Genomic DNA, 20,172 nt, shown 5'->3' with positions numbered 1-20,172 from the left:
AAACTAATGGAGTAATCAAAAATGTAACGTCAATGTTTACAGTAAAGAACGGCACTAGCGATTTAGCTCTACACTGGTAGTGACCAGCGTTTGTAGCTGCTCTGTTAAAAGTTATTTCTAAGCAGGGGGGGTTCTTATGGCCCATGGCGCTCTGTTTCATAAAAAAGCTGAGACATGAATCACATGAATAAAATTTAGCTCTCTTGACAAAAAGGGCTTAAAACACAAATATTCTTCTCCCCTTTGTAAAAAGAATTCTGGCATGAACATAAAAAATGTTTTGTTGGAGAATGAAAGATTTTTGAAAACAAAGGACTCGGGTTCACCCGACTAATCCTCACTGAATTAGACATTTTAAGATTAGTCACAGTACAAAATGCAAGTTCAACAAAACACACTTGGAACCTTTGGAGACCTGCAGTTCTTCTCCACATTTGAGCTTCTGCAGCAGCATGCTGTGTGACGTTCAGCAGAGAAACATGGTTTTGACACGTGAAAGACTTTTTCTAGATAAGCACTTTCACTTCCTGTGTTCATCGGCTGCAACTGGCTTATTAAGTCACAGATTTTCAACCAAATATCTGAAAATAATATAACCCCAAAGCACCTTGACGGTCTTCTTGGCATACTTGTCCAGGGCAGCTCCTTGCGTTTTGAAGATGGCCACGTTGGCCTTGAGCAGGTCCTTCCTCTCCATGCCCTCCTTTCTGGGCATTGAACCCACCAAGATGGCGGCGTCAATGTCCTTGAAAGCCACTTCTACCTTGTCAGTGGGGATGACCTCTGTTGGAGACGATGCACATTAGCTGTTGTAATTGGGACTTAAATATTCCAATATTTTGACAACATTTTGTTTTTGTCTGCACACCCCAAGCACAATCCTGTCAGAAGTTTTTCATTCTGTGTTTATCATTACACTGCACCATGAGCTATCGGAACAAAGGGGACCCTGCAGGAACATAATGATAAGAAAAAGTAAATACATGGACTGATAAGACCCACACTGATTTTTAAAACCAGCATCTGTGTACCCAGACACTCTCCCTGCAAGTGTAACTTTGCCTTTAAATATAAATTTGAGATTTATTTCCCCCAATTTAACTTTTTTTTTTTTTTTTTTAAAAACACCCTTGTTGCCTTTACTCTGGCTTTTAGGACATTTCAGGGCCTGGAGACATGATGGTGATCAGCTAACTGGGGTATAATCATAATTCATGGTGTAAATTATGACTGTCCTTATACATTCTGTGATCACATGACCTGAAGACAAAGCCTGTCACTTCAACTCAAGACAAAAAGCCCAACTCAGACATTTAAATTTTTTTTTAAAAGTTCTGACTAAAAAATAGCGACTACTTTAATAAAAATTACAGAAGCTTGGCATCTCAAAGATACGTAGGGAATAGATGATTGGCATGCCTACTATGCGATTTTTTTTTGTTCTTAGTTTGTGTATAACTTTGGACAGTAGTATTTGTTTTTTTAATGACAAAACCAGTGTGATATTTTATTTTAAAAAAATGATCATTTCCCAAGTAAAGATGGTCCTCAATACGGTCACATTAACCTTCTCACAATTTTTACTCCAATAAAAGGTCATTGTTATTGAGTGATTGAGTCCACCTTCCACATGAATATCTGCAGCCTTGGCTGATTCTGCCTTTGCCGATAAGATGTGCTTGATGTCTGATGTTAGACGTAAGCTCGCTGCTATCAGCCTGGACTTCAATCGGGGTTCATCTCTACTCCATTCATATTTGTCCCACCACTGCTCTGATTGGCTGCTGTGGTGCCTGAACCAGCAGCCAACCAAAAACCATACTTTAGACACTCCTCCAAAGAGCAGCAGCAGTAGACAGAGAAGGCTTCTGCCCACAGTTTATGAAGGGCGCGCACGCATTCATACACACACACACACACACACACACACACACACACACACACACACAGAAATAGTGTGTGTACTGCAATCCAGATGGAGCACAACAAGCATCTGTGGCTGTATCTGGCCGCTGACTTCTTAAAATCTCCATCCTTCTATCCACTTGAGCTTAAAATGAGCAATAAACAGCTTTTGAACAATGCTGTTTATTTAACAATGCTAAGATAATAGGGTGGTTTCTGATTCAAAATAATTTCAAAATAATTTCACCATCATAGCAAAAGCTCTGCAGAATATTTCTCAACATCTCCTAAGGCAGGAAACACCTTTTAAGATTCCAGAAAATAAACAAGCAGTTATTTTTGTAATTAAATGGCTAGTTTAGATCCAACTGATTGAGAAGATTCACCATGAATTCTTGCCATGCACAGGCACACGGTGTGGGCTTACCCTTCAGCAGGGGAAGGGCGCAGTCCTGCAGCTCCATGACGACTCCATCAAGCACTGGCAGCATGGGGGGGATGTCCAGGAGGATCAAGATGATTGGCTGAGAACACAACATGGTGACATCAGAGTAAGACAACTTGAATTATGGTGTTCAATGTGCATCATACAAGTTCAAACTAAACACTTTATTGTAATTGATATAAAACAAACAAACAAACAAACAAAAAAACCCCAAACTTTTGACTGATTTATTTGTAAGCGAAACAGGGTTTATGCATGAAAAACACTGATGTGGCTTAAAATTAGATTTTGCTTGTGGTGACATTAGCCGTTTTGCTAGTGGCTAAATCTAGGGACAGATAGATACTTGGGGAAATCTATGGTTAACATCAGCCGGGCATCTACAGAATTATTTCGTACTTTGTCTTTCGTCTGGCTAACACTGGCTAATTCTAGCATGTCCTCTAATGTGTAAGCTCTTTCTAGTGAAAATTCCATCTTGAATAGACAGGATCAGTAATTTATCCAAACTCCCTGTGCTGTCCAGTATCTTGGCAGACAAAAGCAAACTTAAGTCACTTAATAATGCTTTGATAAGGTTATGCAGAGCTCATTTTATAAATGTTGGGAAAAATGTGCAAAACACTCAGTGCAGCATGTTTGAGTATGAGCAAGATTATTATTTTTTGTAATTAAGGTGAATATAGCATGAAAGTGAAATGATTTGGGACAGATTAGCTCCTTTCTACACCTCGTACAAAGACCTTTCAATGCATTTCCCGGTGTCACCTCCCACATAGAGTGACTCATTAAGGTCATGTTTTAAACTGCAATACTGGCATGGAATCAGGTTTCAGATGCAATCACTAAAGCAGAACCTGTTGTTCCAAAACTTGTTCTTCCAAACCTTAACAAGGGATTGTGTGAAGTTTTCCGAAGCTTTTCTCTAATGCCTTCCTAAATCCATATTAGTTATTAAAGCTCTGTTATTTTATTCTTGTACACTAATAGCATACCTTTACATGATTCCGAGTTTAATACTCTTACATTGGCTTCATCTTCTAAAACAAGCTGTTTTAGCCCTCCCACTTAGAGACCACACTCTCTTTAAGTCAACTTTCTTCAAATGGCTGCACTCATCAAACATAAGAGTGAACAGCAAGTGGGAGGGGCTTTTGTGCTTACAGGAAGCACTGTGTAAATGAGATGTCCATATCAGTGAAAGAGCGTTTAGAGCAGCCTGAGCTTTAGGCTCACAGAGATTACTTGTTCATAAAGAGGCCTTTTATTTGAAAACTTTGTTCACCTCTCCTTTTTCTCTACAGTCTCTCACAGATCAGAACTCCATTAAGTATCCCTGAATTAAGGCATGTTCATTACTCATGGTACTTCCATTATATAACAGTCCCAGTCAGAGATTGGGATCTGGGAGAAGGGGACTCTGCTGCTTCTGAACATTATGTAATCAAAGCTCAGAATGAATCTCACCTGGTCCTTCCCGAACACATCTCCTTTGGCGATGCTGTACAGCAGGGAGTAGGCAATCTGGCCAGCAGCGCCGGTCACCAGAACACGGATTGGTTCAGCCTGTGTAGACAGAAACATTAGTGTCACTGACCCAGTTAAACAACTGAGGCAGGAAATGAAGGAGCAGTAACTGTCATTGCTGGCTCACTGGCTGTGACTTTTCTTTCTAGTTGAAAAGCAGATATGTATAACAAACCAAATCTTTACATTGAGGACAGTGATGTCTTCCTCATAGACAAAACTTCACAACAAAGCCCGTTATGAAAATTAGGACAAACAGAATGATCTAATATTCTTGCATAATAGCAAGAGTAGCAAAATTATTGTTTATTTTCTGTGAGCACTTGCTATCTCTGTCTCATTGTGCATGCATGAAATTCAAAAAGCACTGGACAGACATACTTAAGTATATACAAGAATGAAAGGAATTCCTTTCAGTATATACAAGGATGAAAGGAATTCCTTTCATCCTTGTATAACTTCGTACTCACTTTAATGAGAAATAATCAATGAAATGGGAATGGGCGAATTGCATACAGTGTTAACGTGCATTTTAAACACAAAATAAACTGCAGACAAGTATGTTCAGATCCCGCCTTGCATCATATTCTAACTGGGCGGTTTGTAGGAGAGATTTCAATCTGATAGAGCTCCTGTTGTGATTGGTTACCCTAACAGATTGAAAGAAAAGGCCGCTGATGTCATTTGACGCCGATGCCACGCCACCGCCCGCCTCCCGTTCATATTAAAATGGAGGTTTTAATGTACAGTGAACCAGCGACTGTTAAACAGTACAGCGGTGCACTAACCCGCAACAGACCGTTGCTGTATTACATCTTCCGTATTTTCGATAACGCATCTCCTTCCTACGCCACAGCCTGCGCGTGTCTGCTCTGACCTTGGGTCTCGTACGAGCACAAAGATAACCTTTATTAAAAACTCGTAACACTATCAGCATTAAGTGAGATGAAACAATTACTCTGCCGCCTTCTTGCCAATGTCAATGTTAACGATTAGTGCATCATTAAATAAACAGTTTTTTCTAACCAAGATAAACGGTATTACGATATTCGACGTCTAATTTAGATAGTTAATATCAACCAACGAGGTCAAAATATTCTAGCTTACCATTTTAACTAGCGAATGTAGATGGGTTTGCTGTGCGGTGCCTAATCCCCCTGTCAGAGTCGGACTGGACTGCAGGGTCACCTCTAGCCTTGTGTTGCAAGTCAGGCGGCGAACCGACTCTTCACACTCACCATGGGATTTGTAGTCCTTTTTAACATTAATTCAGGTGTTTTGACACAACCGAGAATACAGAAAAGAACCCATTCTCCCACAATGCATCACTCTGGTGAAACCGCGCCCCATTGTTCTGAATATGGTGGATGAGTTTCTGAAAAGCGTCCTTTTTAACAGAGCATCTATAAACTGTATGTTGTCGACATCTTGTGGTCGGCAGCGGAACATCATCATTTGTTTCGCAAAATGACAGCTTTGAAACTCAAGAACGGCATTATTTACACTTGAAGAAGTATGTTTAAGGCCCTCTCTATGGAACGTTTTAAGAATAAGCAATCTAAAAAACGAAAACACTAATGGAATAACATAATAACAATGGGAATATGGGGACTCAGCACTGACCCATTGCAACCTCTTCATGAGACAGACAGCCTTGAAAATCTCAACATGAACCCATGTGAATGGAACCCCATAAACTTTTCTGCCCCCAAAACTACCTAAATATATGAAGAAGTGGATGAATTCCCTTAAAAATTCTTAGAATGCTTCAATAGTCAATTAAGTATTCACAGAACTGAGGTGAAACAAACACACACACACACACACACACACACATTTATAAATTCCCCTCTCGCTCCTGCAGGCAGTCTTTATTCTTAAAGCTGGGTCTTCTACCAGAGCTGGCAGCTTGAGGGTCCTGCACAGTATCTTAGCTGTTCCTAGGACTGCACTCTTCTGGACGGAGATCTCAGATGTTGTTCCTGGAATCTGCTGGAGCCACTCACCTAGCTTCGGGGTCACTGCACCAAGTGCTCCGATTACCACAGGGACCACTGTTACCTTCACCCTCCACATCTTCTCAAGCTCTTCTCTGAGCCAGTGGTACTTTTCCAGCTTCTTGTGTTCCTTGTTCCTGATGTTGCTGTCATTTGATATCGCTACGTCTATCACTACGGCCGTCTTCCTCTGCTTGTCCACCACTACTATGTCTGGTTGGTTAGCCATCATCATTTATGTCCATCTGTATCTGGAAGTCCCACAGGATCTTAGCTCAGTCATTCTCGACCACCCTAGGGGGTGTCTCCCATTTTGACCTCGGGACATCCAGGCCATGCTTGGCACAGATGTTTCTGTACACTATGCCGGCCACTTGGTTATGGTGTTCCATGTATGCCCTTGCCTGCTAGAATCTTGCACTCTGCTGTTATGTGCTGGGGGATCTTTACACAGCCTTCAATCTGGGGTCTTGCCTGGTTGTGATAGACCCCAGCCTCTAAGGATCTTGTACTTGGAGCTTGTTCCTGTGCTTCCATGATTAGAGCCTCTGTGCTGTCTTTCAATTCAGCTTTGTCAGCCTACTGGTAGGATTTCTAGATGTCAGTGGTACTGACACTCACTAGTCCCCCGGCCTCCTTCCTTCCGCTTAGCGTACAGTCTCAGAGCGCTGGACTTGGGATGAAATCCTCCATGCATGGTCAGGAGCTTCCTTGTCTTGATGTCAGTGGCTTCTATCTCCTCCTTTGGCCAAATTATTGCAGCAGGGTAAAAATTATTGCGTGTTGATAGCCCAGATCTTGTTCTCTTCATTCAGCTCACTGTTCAGGACTTGCCCGACCCTCTGCAGGAACTTAGTGGTTGCGGCTTTCCTAGCGGCCTCTGCGTAGTTCCCATTTGCCTGTGGGATTCCCATGTACTTGTAGCTGTCTTCGATGTCTGCAATGTTGCCTATGCAGAACAGCAGTGGGGACAGCACATCTCCTTGGTAGATCCTACACTTGATGGTGACTTGTGCTATGGGCTTGAAGTCGACCTCTATTGTTGTACTGTAATGTTATGAGATTGCATGTATGGTTGAGAGTTTAAGTGGGACACTAGTGTTTATTGATGATTTAACTGCTGATAGCAGTAGCAGGATCAATCTCAAGTGTACAGAATCTCTTCATTGTATCAGTAAGCCTTTTACATGAACCAAACCTTTTGGATCCTTAACATCCATGGAAAGTACTTCTGGAACTTCCTCAAAGGACTTGACAATTTTTTCATTAAATTCAAGATGAAGTTCATCATGCATTACACGACATTAAGTGTTTATAGATTAATGTCAAACCGTTTTCTTTTCCCGTTAATGAGTGAATATTTTGCAACTGTGTGAGGTGTCTGAATTTCTTATAGTTTGCATTTTAGAATTCAAATTCGTAAGAGTCTTTTCATTTCTTTATTTTTTTGTTGAAAAAAAAGAAAAATCAAATCAGGCCAGCAAACAAGCATTATTGCACAGGGATTGGTATAATACAGGTTTATACTTCCGAATTAATTTTCTATAGTACTTTCAGGCTCAGAATTGGATATGAATAATGGAGTCATTTCAATGATTTCATGTTTACTTATTATTATTATTATTATTATTTTTATAATTACAAAAATTAAAAAATAAAAACAAAATAATTTTTCAACTATGAGATAACGTATTTCTCATTCTCTCTGTAAGTCAGAAGCATAGTAGATTACACCTTTTGGCTAGCAACAATATTATAAATAGTAAATGCATTTTTGCTTTACTTATAATATCTCTCACTATTCACACCAAGCACATTTATTCTACATCTAAGTACTTGGAACCTATGTACTTTTAAAAGACCAGACTTTTCAGGCTCATCAGAACTCATGAGGTTCCCTTACTAACCTCCTCAAGAATCCCTGTTTATGGAATCCTGTAAAATGTTTCCTCTGGGATTTTTTTCCCACTCCAAGACACCTATAACATCATGTAGGTTTTTTATTTTTATTTGCCACAAGTCTTTGCCTTTGAGACTTTTGTTTCAGTTGATTTGTATCCCCTTTAAAGCATCTAAAACTCTAAAGATTTCATTTCAAACTCTAAGCAGCAATATGCTTTCCCCCAAACAATGCCCCTACTGAATGATGCAGATAGTAGAAAAAGTCAGATCCTTTTACAGTAAGGTCTGAATTATTTTGATTGCTTTCAAGTCAGGGCCAAAAGTGAACAGTTACTTTTGGTGAGTTCACTTCATGCATTACAGGAAGCTAACATGATCAGCTGCTATCTTGTTAAGTTGCCAGTCAGCCTAGCAGGGGGTAAAGTTGCACTGAGCTGAGCTATCTAATCTGCTGATCTTGATAGAACAGAATGAGACAATGTTGTGGCACAACCAAGGTCACAAACAAGAGTCAGGAGGCTGAAGTGACCTGATAGCTTAGCGGTTAGAATGCATTTCACATGGAAAAAATAAAATACCTTCAAGCTGTGAGTCCCCTGTTTGTTGCAAGTCATTCCTCTTCCCTCTTTCCACTGTAACTATCCAATGATGCCAAAAATTATTTTTTTTTAATGTACTTTCTCTATGCATCCTTTCCCATTGCTCATCGAAGCTTAAACTATAAAGGAAATCCAAATTTAACAACAAAATGTAGCCTTTTAAAAATATTTAACCACAGTTATACTGATAGTTTCACTGATAAATAGAGGGATATAGTGGTAAGGTATGTTTTTAAATAGAGTGTTTTTTTTGGCTTTAAATGGGTGTCAATCATAATCAGGGACTGCAAATATCCAATCTGAAAAAGAACTAGAAAGTGCATTTTCTGAAGAAACTGCAGTGTGAATGCTTGAATCTGAATGTATGCACTGAAATGAATTAATTGCTGAATTTTAAGTTAAAAATGTTGAATGAGATGAAAAATACAGAAATTTGCACCTGAAAACAAAAAAGCTGAACTGCTAAAAGCTGACAACCACAGAGAAGAAGTTGGAAAAGAGCTGAAAATGTTTTAATTGTAAATTATAAACACATGAGAAATGAGAAAAGACTATTTAGAGTCAGAAAACATCTGAATGAATATTAAAAGTTCATATTCTTTGAATCACTGAATGACTAAAATGTGATCCCTCCACTTGGATCCACACAGTTTTAAAGGTTTACATCTCTGAGCTTTGAAAGACACGCTGTTGGAAAGAGAACAACGATGGCTACATTTTGAGGGTAAAATGATGGCTGTAGAGCAAACACTGTGGACACAGCAGCAGTTGAAAGAGAAGTGTTTAAGATGAATCTTGGCACAGTGAGAGAGAGACAGAGCTCATTAGGCAGGCAGGTGTGAGCCTGGTTGCTATAGTGACTGCACCCACTGGCTCCATACACACGCACACAGACATGCACCTCACTTTGGCTGCTTAAAATGAACAGAAAAGTCAGCCCGAAACAAATCGTTCCCAAATGAAAAGTACAGGTTGTATTGACAAAATTCTTTCACCGTGAGCACCAGCAATGTCTAGTCTACTGAATTCTCAGTTTTCATGCCTGTGGAGTTTATTATATGGATGTGGTGACAGTGGAAAGACACCATGCTCTTCTGATTTTCAAACGAACCTTCTGAGCCATTTTAACATTAGAGTCTATGGAGGAGTTGGAGGGAGGAGGCTGTGAATTGGTGACATTTATGAAAAAACCATAACACCTAGTACAATAGTAAACACATTGGATGAAAGAGGACAGCGATGGCTACGTTTTGAGGGTAAAATCATACCTGTAGAGCAAACGCTGCGGACACAGCAGCAGTTTTAAAAAATATTTTAAGATTAATTTTCTTGCTCCTCTCACTCTAGCAGTTGAGCTGTCTCACTCTAGCCCCAACATTCCGTCCCATACACACCCACTTTAAACTCTGAAACGGGTGAAAAAACATCATGAAACTTAAACTGGAACTGAAGAAAAAGTATAATAGATATTGAAAAGATAAATACAAGTTGAATAGTTGAATGTCTTGTCTTTGTCTTAAAGTTTGAATGGTGGCTCTATGTCAATGTATGTGGAAGTAGTAAGAGTTTAAAAATGAGTAAGTTGAATGAGGATTTGAAGGGTCTCCCCATTGAAATACATGGGAAATTTTTGTTGAAAAAAGTTAAATAAAATTAAAAATATAAATGTTAAAAATGAGAAAAAAAGAAGCACACTTGTCCAAAAGAAGAGGAATCTAATGGTGTTTGAATGGTTTTTCTAAGTTGAACGGTTTTGAAGTAGTAGGAGTCTGAAAAACGTACGGAATAGATAATAAAATTTAACTAGAAAGTGCATTTTCTGAAGAAACTGCAGTGTGAATGCTTGAATCTGAATGTATGCACTGAAATGAATTAATTGCTGAATTTTAAGTTAAAAATGTTGAATGAGATGAAAAATACAGAAATTTGCACCTGAAAACAAAAGTGCTGAACTGCTAAAAGCTAACATCCACACAGAAGAAGTTGGAAAAGAGCTGAAAATGTTTAAAATGTAAATTAGAAAACGATGAGTAATGAGAAAAGACTATTTAGAGTCAGAAAACATCTGAATGAATATTAAAAGTTCATATTCTTTGAATCACTGAATGACTAAAATGTGATCCCTCCACTTGGATCCAAAAGTTTAAAAACTTTACATCTCTGAGCTTTGAAAGACACGGTGTTGGAAAGAGAAGAACGATGGCGACGTTTTGAGGGTAAAATGATGGCTGTAGAGCAAACACTGTGGACACAGCAGCAGTTGAAAGAGAAGTGTTTAAGATGAATCTTGGCACAGTGAGAGAGAGAGCTCGTTAAGCAGGCAGGTGTGAGCCTGGTTGCTATAGTGACTGCACCCAATGGCTCCATACACACGCACACAGACATGCACCTCACTTTTGCTGCTTAAAATGAACAGAAAAGTCAGCCCCAAACAAATCGCTCCCAAATGAAAAGTACAAGTCGTATTGACAAAATTCTTTCACCGTGAGCGGCAGCAATGTCTAGTCTACCGAATTCTCAGTTTTCATGCCTGTGGAGTTTATTATATGGACGTGGTGACAGTGGAAAGACACCATGCTCTTCTAATTTTCAAACGAACCTTCTGAGCCATTTTAACATTGGAGTCTATGGAGGAGTTGAAGGGAGGAGGCTGTGCATTGGTGACATTTATGAAAAAACCATAACACCTAGTACAATAGTAAACACATTGGATGAAAGAGGACAGCGATGGCTACGTTTTGAGGGTAAAATCAGACCGGTAGAGCAAACGCTGCGGACACAGCAGCAGTTTTAAAAAAGATTTTAAGATTAATTTTTTCGCTCCTCTCACTCTAGCAGTTGAGCTGTCTCACTCTAGCCCCAACATTCCGTCCCATACACACCCATTATAAACTCTGAAATGGCTGAAAAAACATCATGAAACTTAAACTGGAACTGAAGAAAAAGTATAATAGATATTGAAAAGATAAATACAAGTTGAATAGTTGAATGTTTTGTTTTCGTTTTAAAGTTTGAATGGTGGCTCTATGTCAACGTATGTGGAAGTAGTAGGAGTTTAAAAATGAGTAAGTTGAATGAGGATTTGAAGGGTCTCCCCATTGAAATACATGGGGAATTTTTGTTGAATAAAGTTGAATAATTTTAAAAATATAAATGTTAAAAATGAGAAAAATAGAAGCACACTTGTCCAAAAGAAGAGGAATCTAATGGTGTTTGAATGGTTTTTCTAAGTTGAACGGTTTTGAAGGAGTTAGCGTCCAAAAAACGTACGGAATGTGAAATAATAATAAAGAATAGAAGAACAATACTGTGAATGCTTTTACAAGCATTCACACTAACTAGAAAAATTTGCATTTCCTGCGAAAATGCTGTGTGGATGCCTTAACGCTGAAGTTGCCTGCTGAAAAAGCTGAAAAAGTTGAAAACTTGCAAAAAGTTATATGGCGGTGAAGAAACTGAAAATTCTGCTGAAAACAGGTGAAGAAGCAGAAAATGTTTGCTGAAAAGTGGTGAAAAGCCAAAAACTTCTACTGAAAGGGGTAAAGACAGAGAAATTTTTGCTAAAAAAAAACCACTGCCCTAAGCAGGATTCGAACCTGGCCCTCCAGGTCCTAAAGCAGCAACTCATCTCACTGAGCCAAAGTCATTCTGACAAAGAAGAGGTGGAGAGACTGACAATTCTGCTTAAATGAGCAGAAGCTGCTGAGAATTGTGCTGATAAGAGGTGAAAAGGCTGAAAATTTTGCAGAAAAGAGGTGAATCAGCAGAATTTCAGCTGAAAAGAGGTAAAGAAGCAGAAAGTTGCGCTGAAAAGAGATGAATCAGCAGAATTTTTGCTCAAAAGAGTTTTTTCTGAAAACAGCTGAGATTTGTGCTGATAATAGGGGAAAAGGCTGAAAATTTTGCAGAAGAGGTGAATAAGCAGAATTTGGGCTGAAAAGGGGTGAAAATTCTGCTGAAAAGAGTTCAATCAGCAGAATTTCTGCTGAAAAGAGTTCTGCAGAACTCTTTTCAGTATTCTGCTGAAAAGAGGTTTTTGCTGAAAACAGCTGAAAAAGCTGGGATTTGTGCTGAAAAGTGGTGAAAAAACTGAAAATTGTACTGAAAAGGGGTGAAAAAGCTTAAATTTGTGTTGAAAAGAGTTAAAAAAGTTTAACTGTTAACTGAAAGAAATGTTGCCATAAGCGGGATTTGAACCCGGGCCTCCCAGTCTGAGAACGGCTGCTCATCTCACTGAGCTAAAACACAGGTCTTCCTGGCAAAGAAAATCAGTGAGGCCACTGATAATATGGCAGAAATGGGAAAAAAATATTGCAAAGAAAATTCAATATCTCAAAAAGTATAGAGGTTATGAGCACCAAAAGTCATAGCCGGCATTAGCAGAAAGAGCAGAATTTTTTAAAGTTTGAATGGCGAAAATCGGATAAGAACTGAGGGAGTAGTTAAGTGCCAAAAAGTGTACGGAAGCAACTAGAATAATATAGTGGAACTAGAAAAATTTGCATTTCCTGCGAAAATGCTGTGTGGATGCCTTAACGCTGAAGCTGTCTGCTGAAAAGCTGAAAAAGATGAAAAGTTGCAAAAAGTTGTATGGTGGTGAAAAAAAAAACATGTCGCCCTGAGCAGGATTCAAACCTGGCCCTCCTGGTCTCAAGGCAGCTACTCATCTCACTGAGCTAAACTCATTCTCTCAAAAAAGAGGAGGAGATACCGACAATTCTGCTAAAATGAGCAGAAGCTGCTGAGAATTGTGCTGAGAAGAGGTGAAAAGCCTGAAAATTTTGCAGAAAAGAGGTAAATCAGCAGAATTTCTGCAGAAAAGAGGCAGAACAAAAGAGCAAAAGAGAAAACTGAAAACAGGTTTTGCCATGACCGGGACTTGAACCTGGCCATTCTCATCTCAAGGGAGCTGCTCATCTCACTGAACCAAACTCTTTCTCTCAAAAGCAAGAGATGGAGAAACTGACAATTTTGCTAAATGAGCAGAAGCTGCTGAGAATTGTGCTGAGAAGAAGTGAAAAGGCTGAAAATTTTGCAGAAAAGAGGTGAATCAGCAGAATTTCTGCAGAAAAGAGGTAAAGAAGCAATAAGTTGCGCTGAAAAGAGATGAATCAGCAGAATTTCTGCTCAAAGGCGGCTATTCATTTCCCTGAGCCAAAGTCATTCTTACAAAGAAGAGGTGGAGAGACGGACAATTCTGCTGAAATGAGCAGAAGCTGCTGACAATTGTGCTGATAAGAGGTGAAAAGGCTGAAAATTTTGCAGAAAAGAGGTGAATCAGCAGAATTTCTGCAGAAAAGAGGCAAAGAAGCAGAAAGTTGCCCTGAAAAGAGATGAATCAGCAGAGTTTCTGCTCAAAAGAGTTGTCTTTTTTCTGAATACAGCCAAAAAAGCTGGAATTTGTGCTGAAAAGGGGTGAAAAAAATGAAAATTTTGCTGAAAAGGGGTGAAGAAGCTGAAGAAGCTAAAGTATACTAAATCAAAGTATTTGTGCCAAAACATAGTGTTTCTGCCATATTGTGGTACTACTACATTACAACATGAATACGGATTAAAGATGAAAGAAACTGGCAACAAATTCCTCCACTACAAACCAGTCTGATACCACTTCTTGCAGTGTTCACATTTACTAAGGCACTACCCAAAAGGCGCCACAAGAGGGCACTCCAACACAAGAGAACCTATGTACACTGATGCACTTAGTAACAGTCAACCTCCTACTTAGCCACTACGTAATACAGCGATATTACAGTGTACAAATTCACATAAATTTGCAGGGGGAACAAACAAAGCAGGAACAAGCCCAAAACAATCAAATAACTGGGCTGCCATAGCTATCGTTAGCTATCGCTAAGTAGCACATACACTAAAGGTAACTAAAACCAATACACACAAGTAGCAGGGTAAACATCTTAAGCATGGAACATTAACTCACGTTTATGTGACACACACCATCCCCAACAAATACAGGATGGGCTATTTGCTCCCCTTCCCAGCAGCTCTCTCCTCAATCGTTAGCACAGGAACAAAGGAAGACCATCTAGCTCAGAAGTCCCATGAATCCCCTCACTGCTCAGAGGCTGCTGGGTAATGTAGCTCACACTAACACAGGCTTTTCTACAAGCACAAATACTATAACATAGCAGAAATACTGTGATTTTGTTGAAATACTATGCTTTAGGACAAATACTATGATTTGGCAGAAATACTGTGTTTTAGGACATATACTATGATTTGGCTCAAATACTATGATATAGCAGCAATACTATGTTTTGGTACAAATGGTGCGCTTAGGCACAAATATTATGATTTGGCAGACACTATGATTTAGCAGAGATAATATGATTTGGCAGAAATACTAAACTTTGGCACAAATACTATAATTGAGTACAAGTACTTTAAGATAACAGAAATACTATGATTTAGCAGAAATACAATGTTTTTGCAGAAACACTGTAATTTCAGTCAAATACTATGAAATAGCAGTAATACTATGATTTGGCAGAAATACTACGTTTTAGTACAAATACTATGACAAAGCAGAAATACTATGACTTAGAAGTAATACTATCACAAAAGGGATTCCTCAAAATACTATGAAATTGCAGTAATTCTATGATTTGGCAGAAATACGGTACTTCATACAAATACAATGCTTTGGTACAAATACTATATTTTGGTTTGAATACTATGATTTGCAACAAATACTATGATTTGGCACAAGTAGTATGATTTAGTACAAATACTACGAATTGGCAGAAATACTGTGACTTAGTAGTAATACTATAACATAACAGATATACTGTGATGTTGCAGACAGTCTGTTTTTGCACAAATACCACAATATGGCAGAAATACTATGTTTTAGCACAAATACTATGATTTGGTATAAATACTATGTTTTGGCACATATACCTTATTCAGCAGATATCCTATAACATAACAGAAATTCTACGACTTAGTAGTAATACTATAACATAACAGAAATATTAATTGGGCACAAATACTATAATTTGGCACAAGTACCATGTTTTGGCAAAATCCCATAATTTGGCACAAATACTATGATATGGCAGAAATACTATGATTGGGTACAAATGCTATGATTGGGCAGAAATACTATGTTTCAGTACAAATACTATGATTTAGCAGAAATACTATGTTTTAACATAAATACTATTTTTTGGCAGAAATTTCTGCTAAAAGGTACTATTTCTGCCTTTTGGCAGAAATACTGTAATTTGGCATAAATACTATGATTTGGCAGATATACTATATTCAGCATATATACTATAACATATCAGAAATATTCTGATTTGGCCCCAAAACCATGATTTGGCACAAATACCATGATTTTTCAAAAATACTATGATTTAGCAGAAATACTATGGTTGAGCAGAAGTACTAAGATGTAGTAGAAGTACTGTGATTTAGCAGAAATACTATTATGGAGGAGTAATACTTTAACATGGGAGAAATATTGATACACACACACATACACAGAGCGCAAAGTGAACAGGAGCTGTTAAGAGTCTGGGCTTGGTATATCTAGGTCAGTTAAATTAGCTGCACCTGCTGTAATCAGCCCTTACACACACAGACACAGAGAGAGGTTTAAGTTTTCTGCAGTGTATTTCTCACATTCAGGATTCCCCTTGAACAAATGGCCATAATTTCCTAACCGTAGGGGCTAGAATGCTCATTCTGACACCGTTTTGTTCAGAAGAGATGGGGGAATCTGCAGGTCTTCATTATTCAGAGATAAAATATAAATTATTGAAGATATATGACTTGTAATACACTGTAACTGAGTAGAGGCGAAGCAAAACTGCCTTGACTTGCCCTCAAACAATGTTTTGTAACTCTAAATCTATATGGAGCATCAAAATCATTCTTTCACCGTAAGAAACAGCAGGCTTTGGTGAACAGTCATGGGAATTTTCAGGTCTCTGTGGAAATCCATCAAAAAGATATGACAAGAGAAAAAAGTGCCTCATTTCCAGAGTTTGAAATCTGATGAAATCTGAGCGAAGGACAAATTTCCTACTCTCAAACAAGTGTAATTCATGGCCAAACGGTAATAGGTGAGGAAAAACTTTTTGAATTGTGAGCATCAGGAGTGTCTGAAGATATATTTGCACAAGCCTCATGTCTCAACTTTGTTTCGTTAAGGAGATATGACGATTTGAAAATGCCTGTCATTAGAGAAATCCAGCGATGATTTTGAACAAACTCTCCATTGACTTTCTATGGAGAGTTTTGAGACTTTGTGTTGCTCTGAGGAGATTTGCAAAACATCTGTAAATCCCACAACAATGATAGTGACATCTTCTGAAAGCCAGCAAAAATACCTACGTTTTGATGTATAATTTGTGGGGGTTGAGTGGAAATTGAGCGAATAGCAAGAAGTTGTTCGGACAAGAAGAGAAAATTCAGAAATTTCCACTGTCCACTCTGAGTTAATTGCATAGCAACCATAACAACGCATGTATTTTCTGAAAAATCACAATTTTGCAACTGAAAACTTAAAGAGGTATAAAATTAAAACAGTAGAAGATCTGAAAAAGCTGAATCACTCAGGAATAGCCCAATAATCTGAGAACATTTTAAAGTTTGAATGGAGTTTCTAGGTGAAAGTGTGAGGAAGTAGTTAAGTTTCAAAAACAAGCAAGTTTTAGCAGAATTGTGGAAGTTTTCCATTCATTTCAATGGGACAAATTAAAGGAAAAAAGTGTAATATTTTAAAAAGTATAATAGTAATAAACACCAAAAGTCATAGCACACATTAGCAGAAAGAGCAGAACAGTTTAGAGTTTGAATGGTGAAAATCGGCTGAAAACTGAGGGAGTACTTAAACGGCGAAATACGGAGCAACTAGAAGAATAAAGTATAAAGATAAAGAATAAAGAGAAACAGGAACTCAATAGTGTGGAAGCCCTTTGAGGGCATCCACACAATAAAGATGTAGAAGAACAATACTGTGAATGCTTTTACAAGCATTCACACTAATAATAAAGACTAGAAAAAATTGCATTTCCTGCAAAAATGCTGTGTGGATGCCTTAACGCTGAAGCTGTCTGCTGAAAAGCTGAAAAAGATGAAAAGTTGCAAAAAGTTGTATGGTGGTGAAAAAAAAAAAACATTGCCCTGAGCAGGATTCGAACCTGGCCCTCCTGGTCTGAAGGCAGCTACTCAGCTCACTGAGCTAAACTCACTCTGACCAAGAAGAGGTGGAGAGACGGACAACTCTGCTGAAATGAGCAGAAGCCGCTGAGAATTGTGCTGATAAGAGGAGAAAAGGCTTAAAATTTTCCAGAAAAGAGGTGAATCAGCAGAATTTCTGCTGAAAAGAGGTAAAGAAGCAGAAAGTTGCGCTGAAAAGAGATGAATCAGCAGAATTTCTGCTCAAAAGAGTTTTTCCTGAAAAAAGCTGAGATTTGTGCTAATAAGAGGTGAAAAGGCTGAAAATTTTGCAGAAGAGGTGAATAAGCAGAATTTGGGCTGAAAAGAGGTGAAAATTCTGCTCAAAAGAGTTCAATCAGCAGAATTTCTGCTGAAAAGAGTTCTGCAGAACTCTTTTCAGAATTCTGCTGAAAAGATGTTTTTGCTGAAAATAGCTGAAAAAGCTGGGATTTGTGCTGAAAAGTGGTGGAAAAAACTGAAAATTTTGCTGAAAAGGGGTGAAAAAGCTGAAATTGAGTTAAAAAAGTTTAACTGTTAACTAAAAGAAATGTTGCCATAAGAGAGATTTGAACCCAGGCCTCCCAGTCTGAGAACGGATGCCCGGCAAGGAAAATCAGTGACGCCACTGATGATATGGCAGAAACCGGCAAAAAATATTGCAAAAAAAAATTCAATATCTCAAAAAGTATAGAAGTTATGAGCACCAAAAGTCATAGCAGGCGAAAATGCTGTGTGGATGCCTTAACGCTGAAGCTGTCTGCTGAAAAGCTGAAAAAGATGAAAAGTTGCAAAAAGTTGTACGGTGGTGAAAAAGAAAATGTTGCCATGAGCAGGATTCAAACCTGGCCCTCCCAGTCTGAAGGAAGGTAGTCATCTCACTGAGCCAAAGTCACTCTCAAAAAGAAGAGGTGGAGAGATGGACAATTCTGCTAAAATGAGCAGAAGCTGCTGAGAATTGTGCTGATAAGAGGAGAAAAGGCTGGAAATTTTACAGAAAAGAGGTGAATCGGCAGAATTTCTGCTGAAAAGCGGTTTCTGCTGAAATCACCTGAAAAAGATGGGATTTGTGCTGAAAAGGGGTGAAAAAACTCACAATTCTGCTGAAAAGGGGTGAAGAATGAGCAGTATTTCTGCAGAAAAGACGGAAAGAAGCAGAACATTGTGCTGAAAAGAGGTGAATGAGCAGAATTTCTGCTGAAAAGAGGTAAAGAAGCAAAAAGTTGCGCTGAAAAGAGATGAATCAGCAGAATTTCTGCTCAAAAGAGTTTTTTTCTGAAAAAAGCTGAGATTTGTGCTGATAAGAGGTGAAAAGGCTGAGAATTTTGCAGAAGAGGTGAATAAGAAGAATTTCTGCTGAAAAGAGGTGAAAATTCTGAATATTCTGCTGAAAAGAGTTGAATGAGCAGATTTTCTGCAGAAAAGATGGAAAGAAGCAGAACATTGCGCTGAAAAGAGGTGAATGAGCAGAATTTCTGTTGAAAAGACTTTTTTTTCTGAAAACAGCAGAAAAAAATGAAAATTTTGCTGAAAAGGGGTGGTAAAGCTGAAATTTGTGTTGAAAAGAGTTAAAAAAGTTTAACTGTAAACTGAAAGAAATGTTGCCATAAGCGGGATTTGAACCCGGGTCTCCCAGTCTGAGAACGGCTGCTCATCTCACTGAGCTAAAACACGGCTCAACCGGGCAAGGAAAATCAGTGAGGCCACTGATAATATGGCAGAAATGGGCAAAAAATATTGCAAAAAAAATTCAATATCTCAAAAAGTATAGAAGTTATGAGCACCAAAAGTCATAGCAAACATTAGCAGAAAGAGCAGAATTTTTTAAAGTTTGAACTGACAAAATCGGCTGAAAACTGAGGGAGTAGATAAGCGGCAAAAAACGTACGGAAACCCCAAGAATAACTAGAAAAATTTGCATTTCCTGCGAAAATGCAGTGTGGATGCTGGAACGCTGAAGCTGTCAGCAAAAACTAGCTGAAAAAGCTGCAAAGTTGCAGAAATTGTAAAAAATTTGCAGAAGCAAAGGAACGTTGCTAAAATGTAGTAACTTAGCAGAACTGCAATATCTTAGAGGAAACATAATACTTGGCAGAAATACAATAGCATAGCAGAACTTAGCAGAAATATTGTAACTTACCAGAAACACGATAACTTCCCAAAAATACAAGAATTTCGGAGAAATAGTATAAGATAACAGAAAGAATATATTTAGCCAAAAATACTTAAACATTACAGAAACACTATGATTTAGAAAAATAATACAACATAGCAGAAATACTGTGATTTACCAGAGACGCTGTGATGAACTATGAATATTGTAATTTTAAATTAAAACTATGTTTTAGCAGAAATACTATAATTTGACAGAAATACTATCATTTGGCAGAAATACTATGTTTCAGCACAAATACTCTGGTTTAGCACAAATATTATAACATAGCAGAATACACTTATATAGCAGAAATGCTATATTTAGAAAGAAAAATATAATATAGTAGAAATACTATGATTTAGCAGAAATACTGTAATCAGCACATATACTGTAAGATGACAGAAATTCCTCCACTTAGTAGTAATACTATAACATAAGACAAATGTTATGATTTGGCACAAA

At 38.2% G+C, this 20,172-nt stretch overlaps 1 protein-coding gene across 2 annotated transcripts in view; it reads right to left on the bottom strand.

The window, feature by feature from the left end:
* The window catches only part of LOC100711262 (malate dehydrogenase, cytoplasmic), an 868,968-nt gene that overhangs the window by 4,654 nt on the left and 844,142 nt on the right, over nt 1-20,172 (bottom strand). The window contains exons 1-4 of one of the 2 annotated variants that reach the window (XM_003459860.4): nt 4,985-5,139; nt 3,818-3,916; nt 2,333-2,429; nt 608-783 (exon numbers count right to left, since the gene is read on the bottom strand). In XM_003459860.4, the coding sequence (XP_003459908.2) occupies nt 608-783; nt 2,333-2,429; nt 3,818-3,916; nt 4,985-4,987 (375 nt within the window). In that variant the 5' untranslated portion in view covers nt 4,988-5,139. Of the gene's footprint in view, nt 1-607; nt 784-2,332; nt 2,430-3,817; nt 3,917-4,984; nt 5,140-20,172 lie in introns of those variants that run through there. The other variant, XM_025908337.1, reaches the window with a different exon arrangement.

Source organism: Oreochromis niloticus, linkage group LG6 (assembly GCF_001858045.2).
Source record: "Oreochromis niloticus isolate F11D_XX linkage group LG6, O_niloticus_UMD_NMBU, whole genome shotgun sequence".
Taxonomy (NCBI): domain Eukaryota; kingdom Metazoa; phylum Chordata; class Actinopteri; order Cichliformes; family Cichlidae; genus Oreochromis; species Oreochromis niloticus.
Note: the sequence above shows the minus strand (reverse complement) of the source record. Positions and strands in the feature narration are given on the sequence as shown.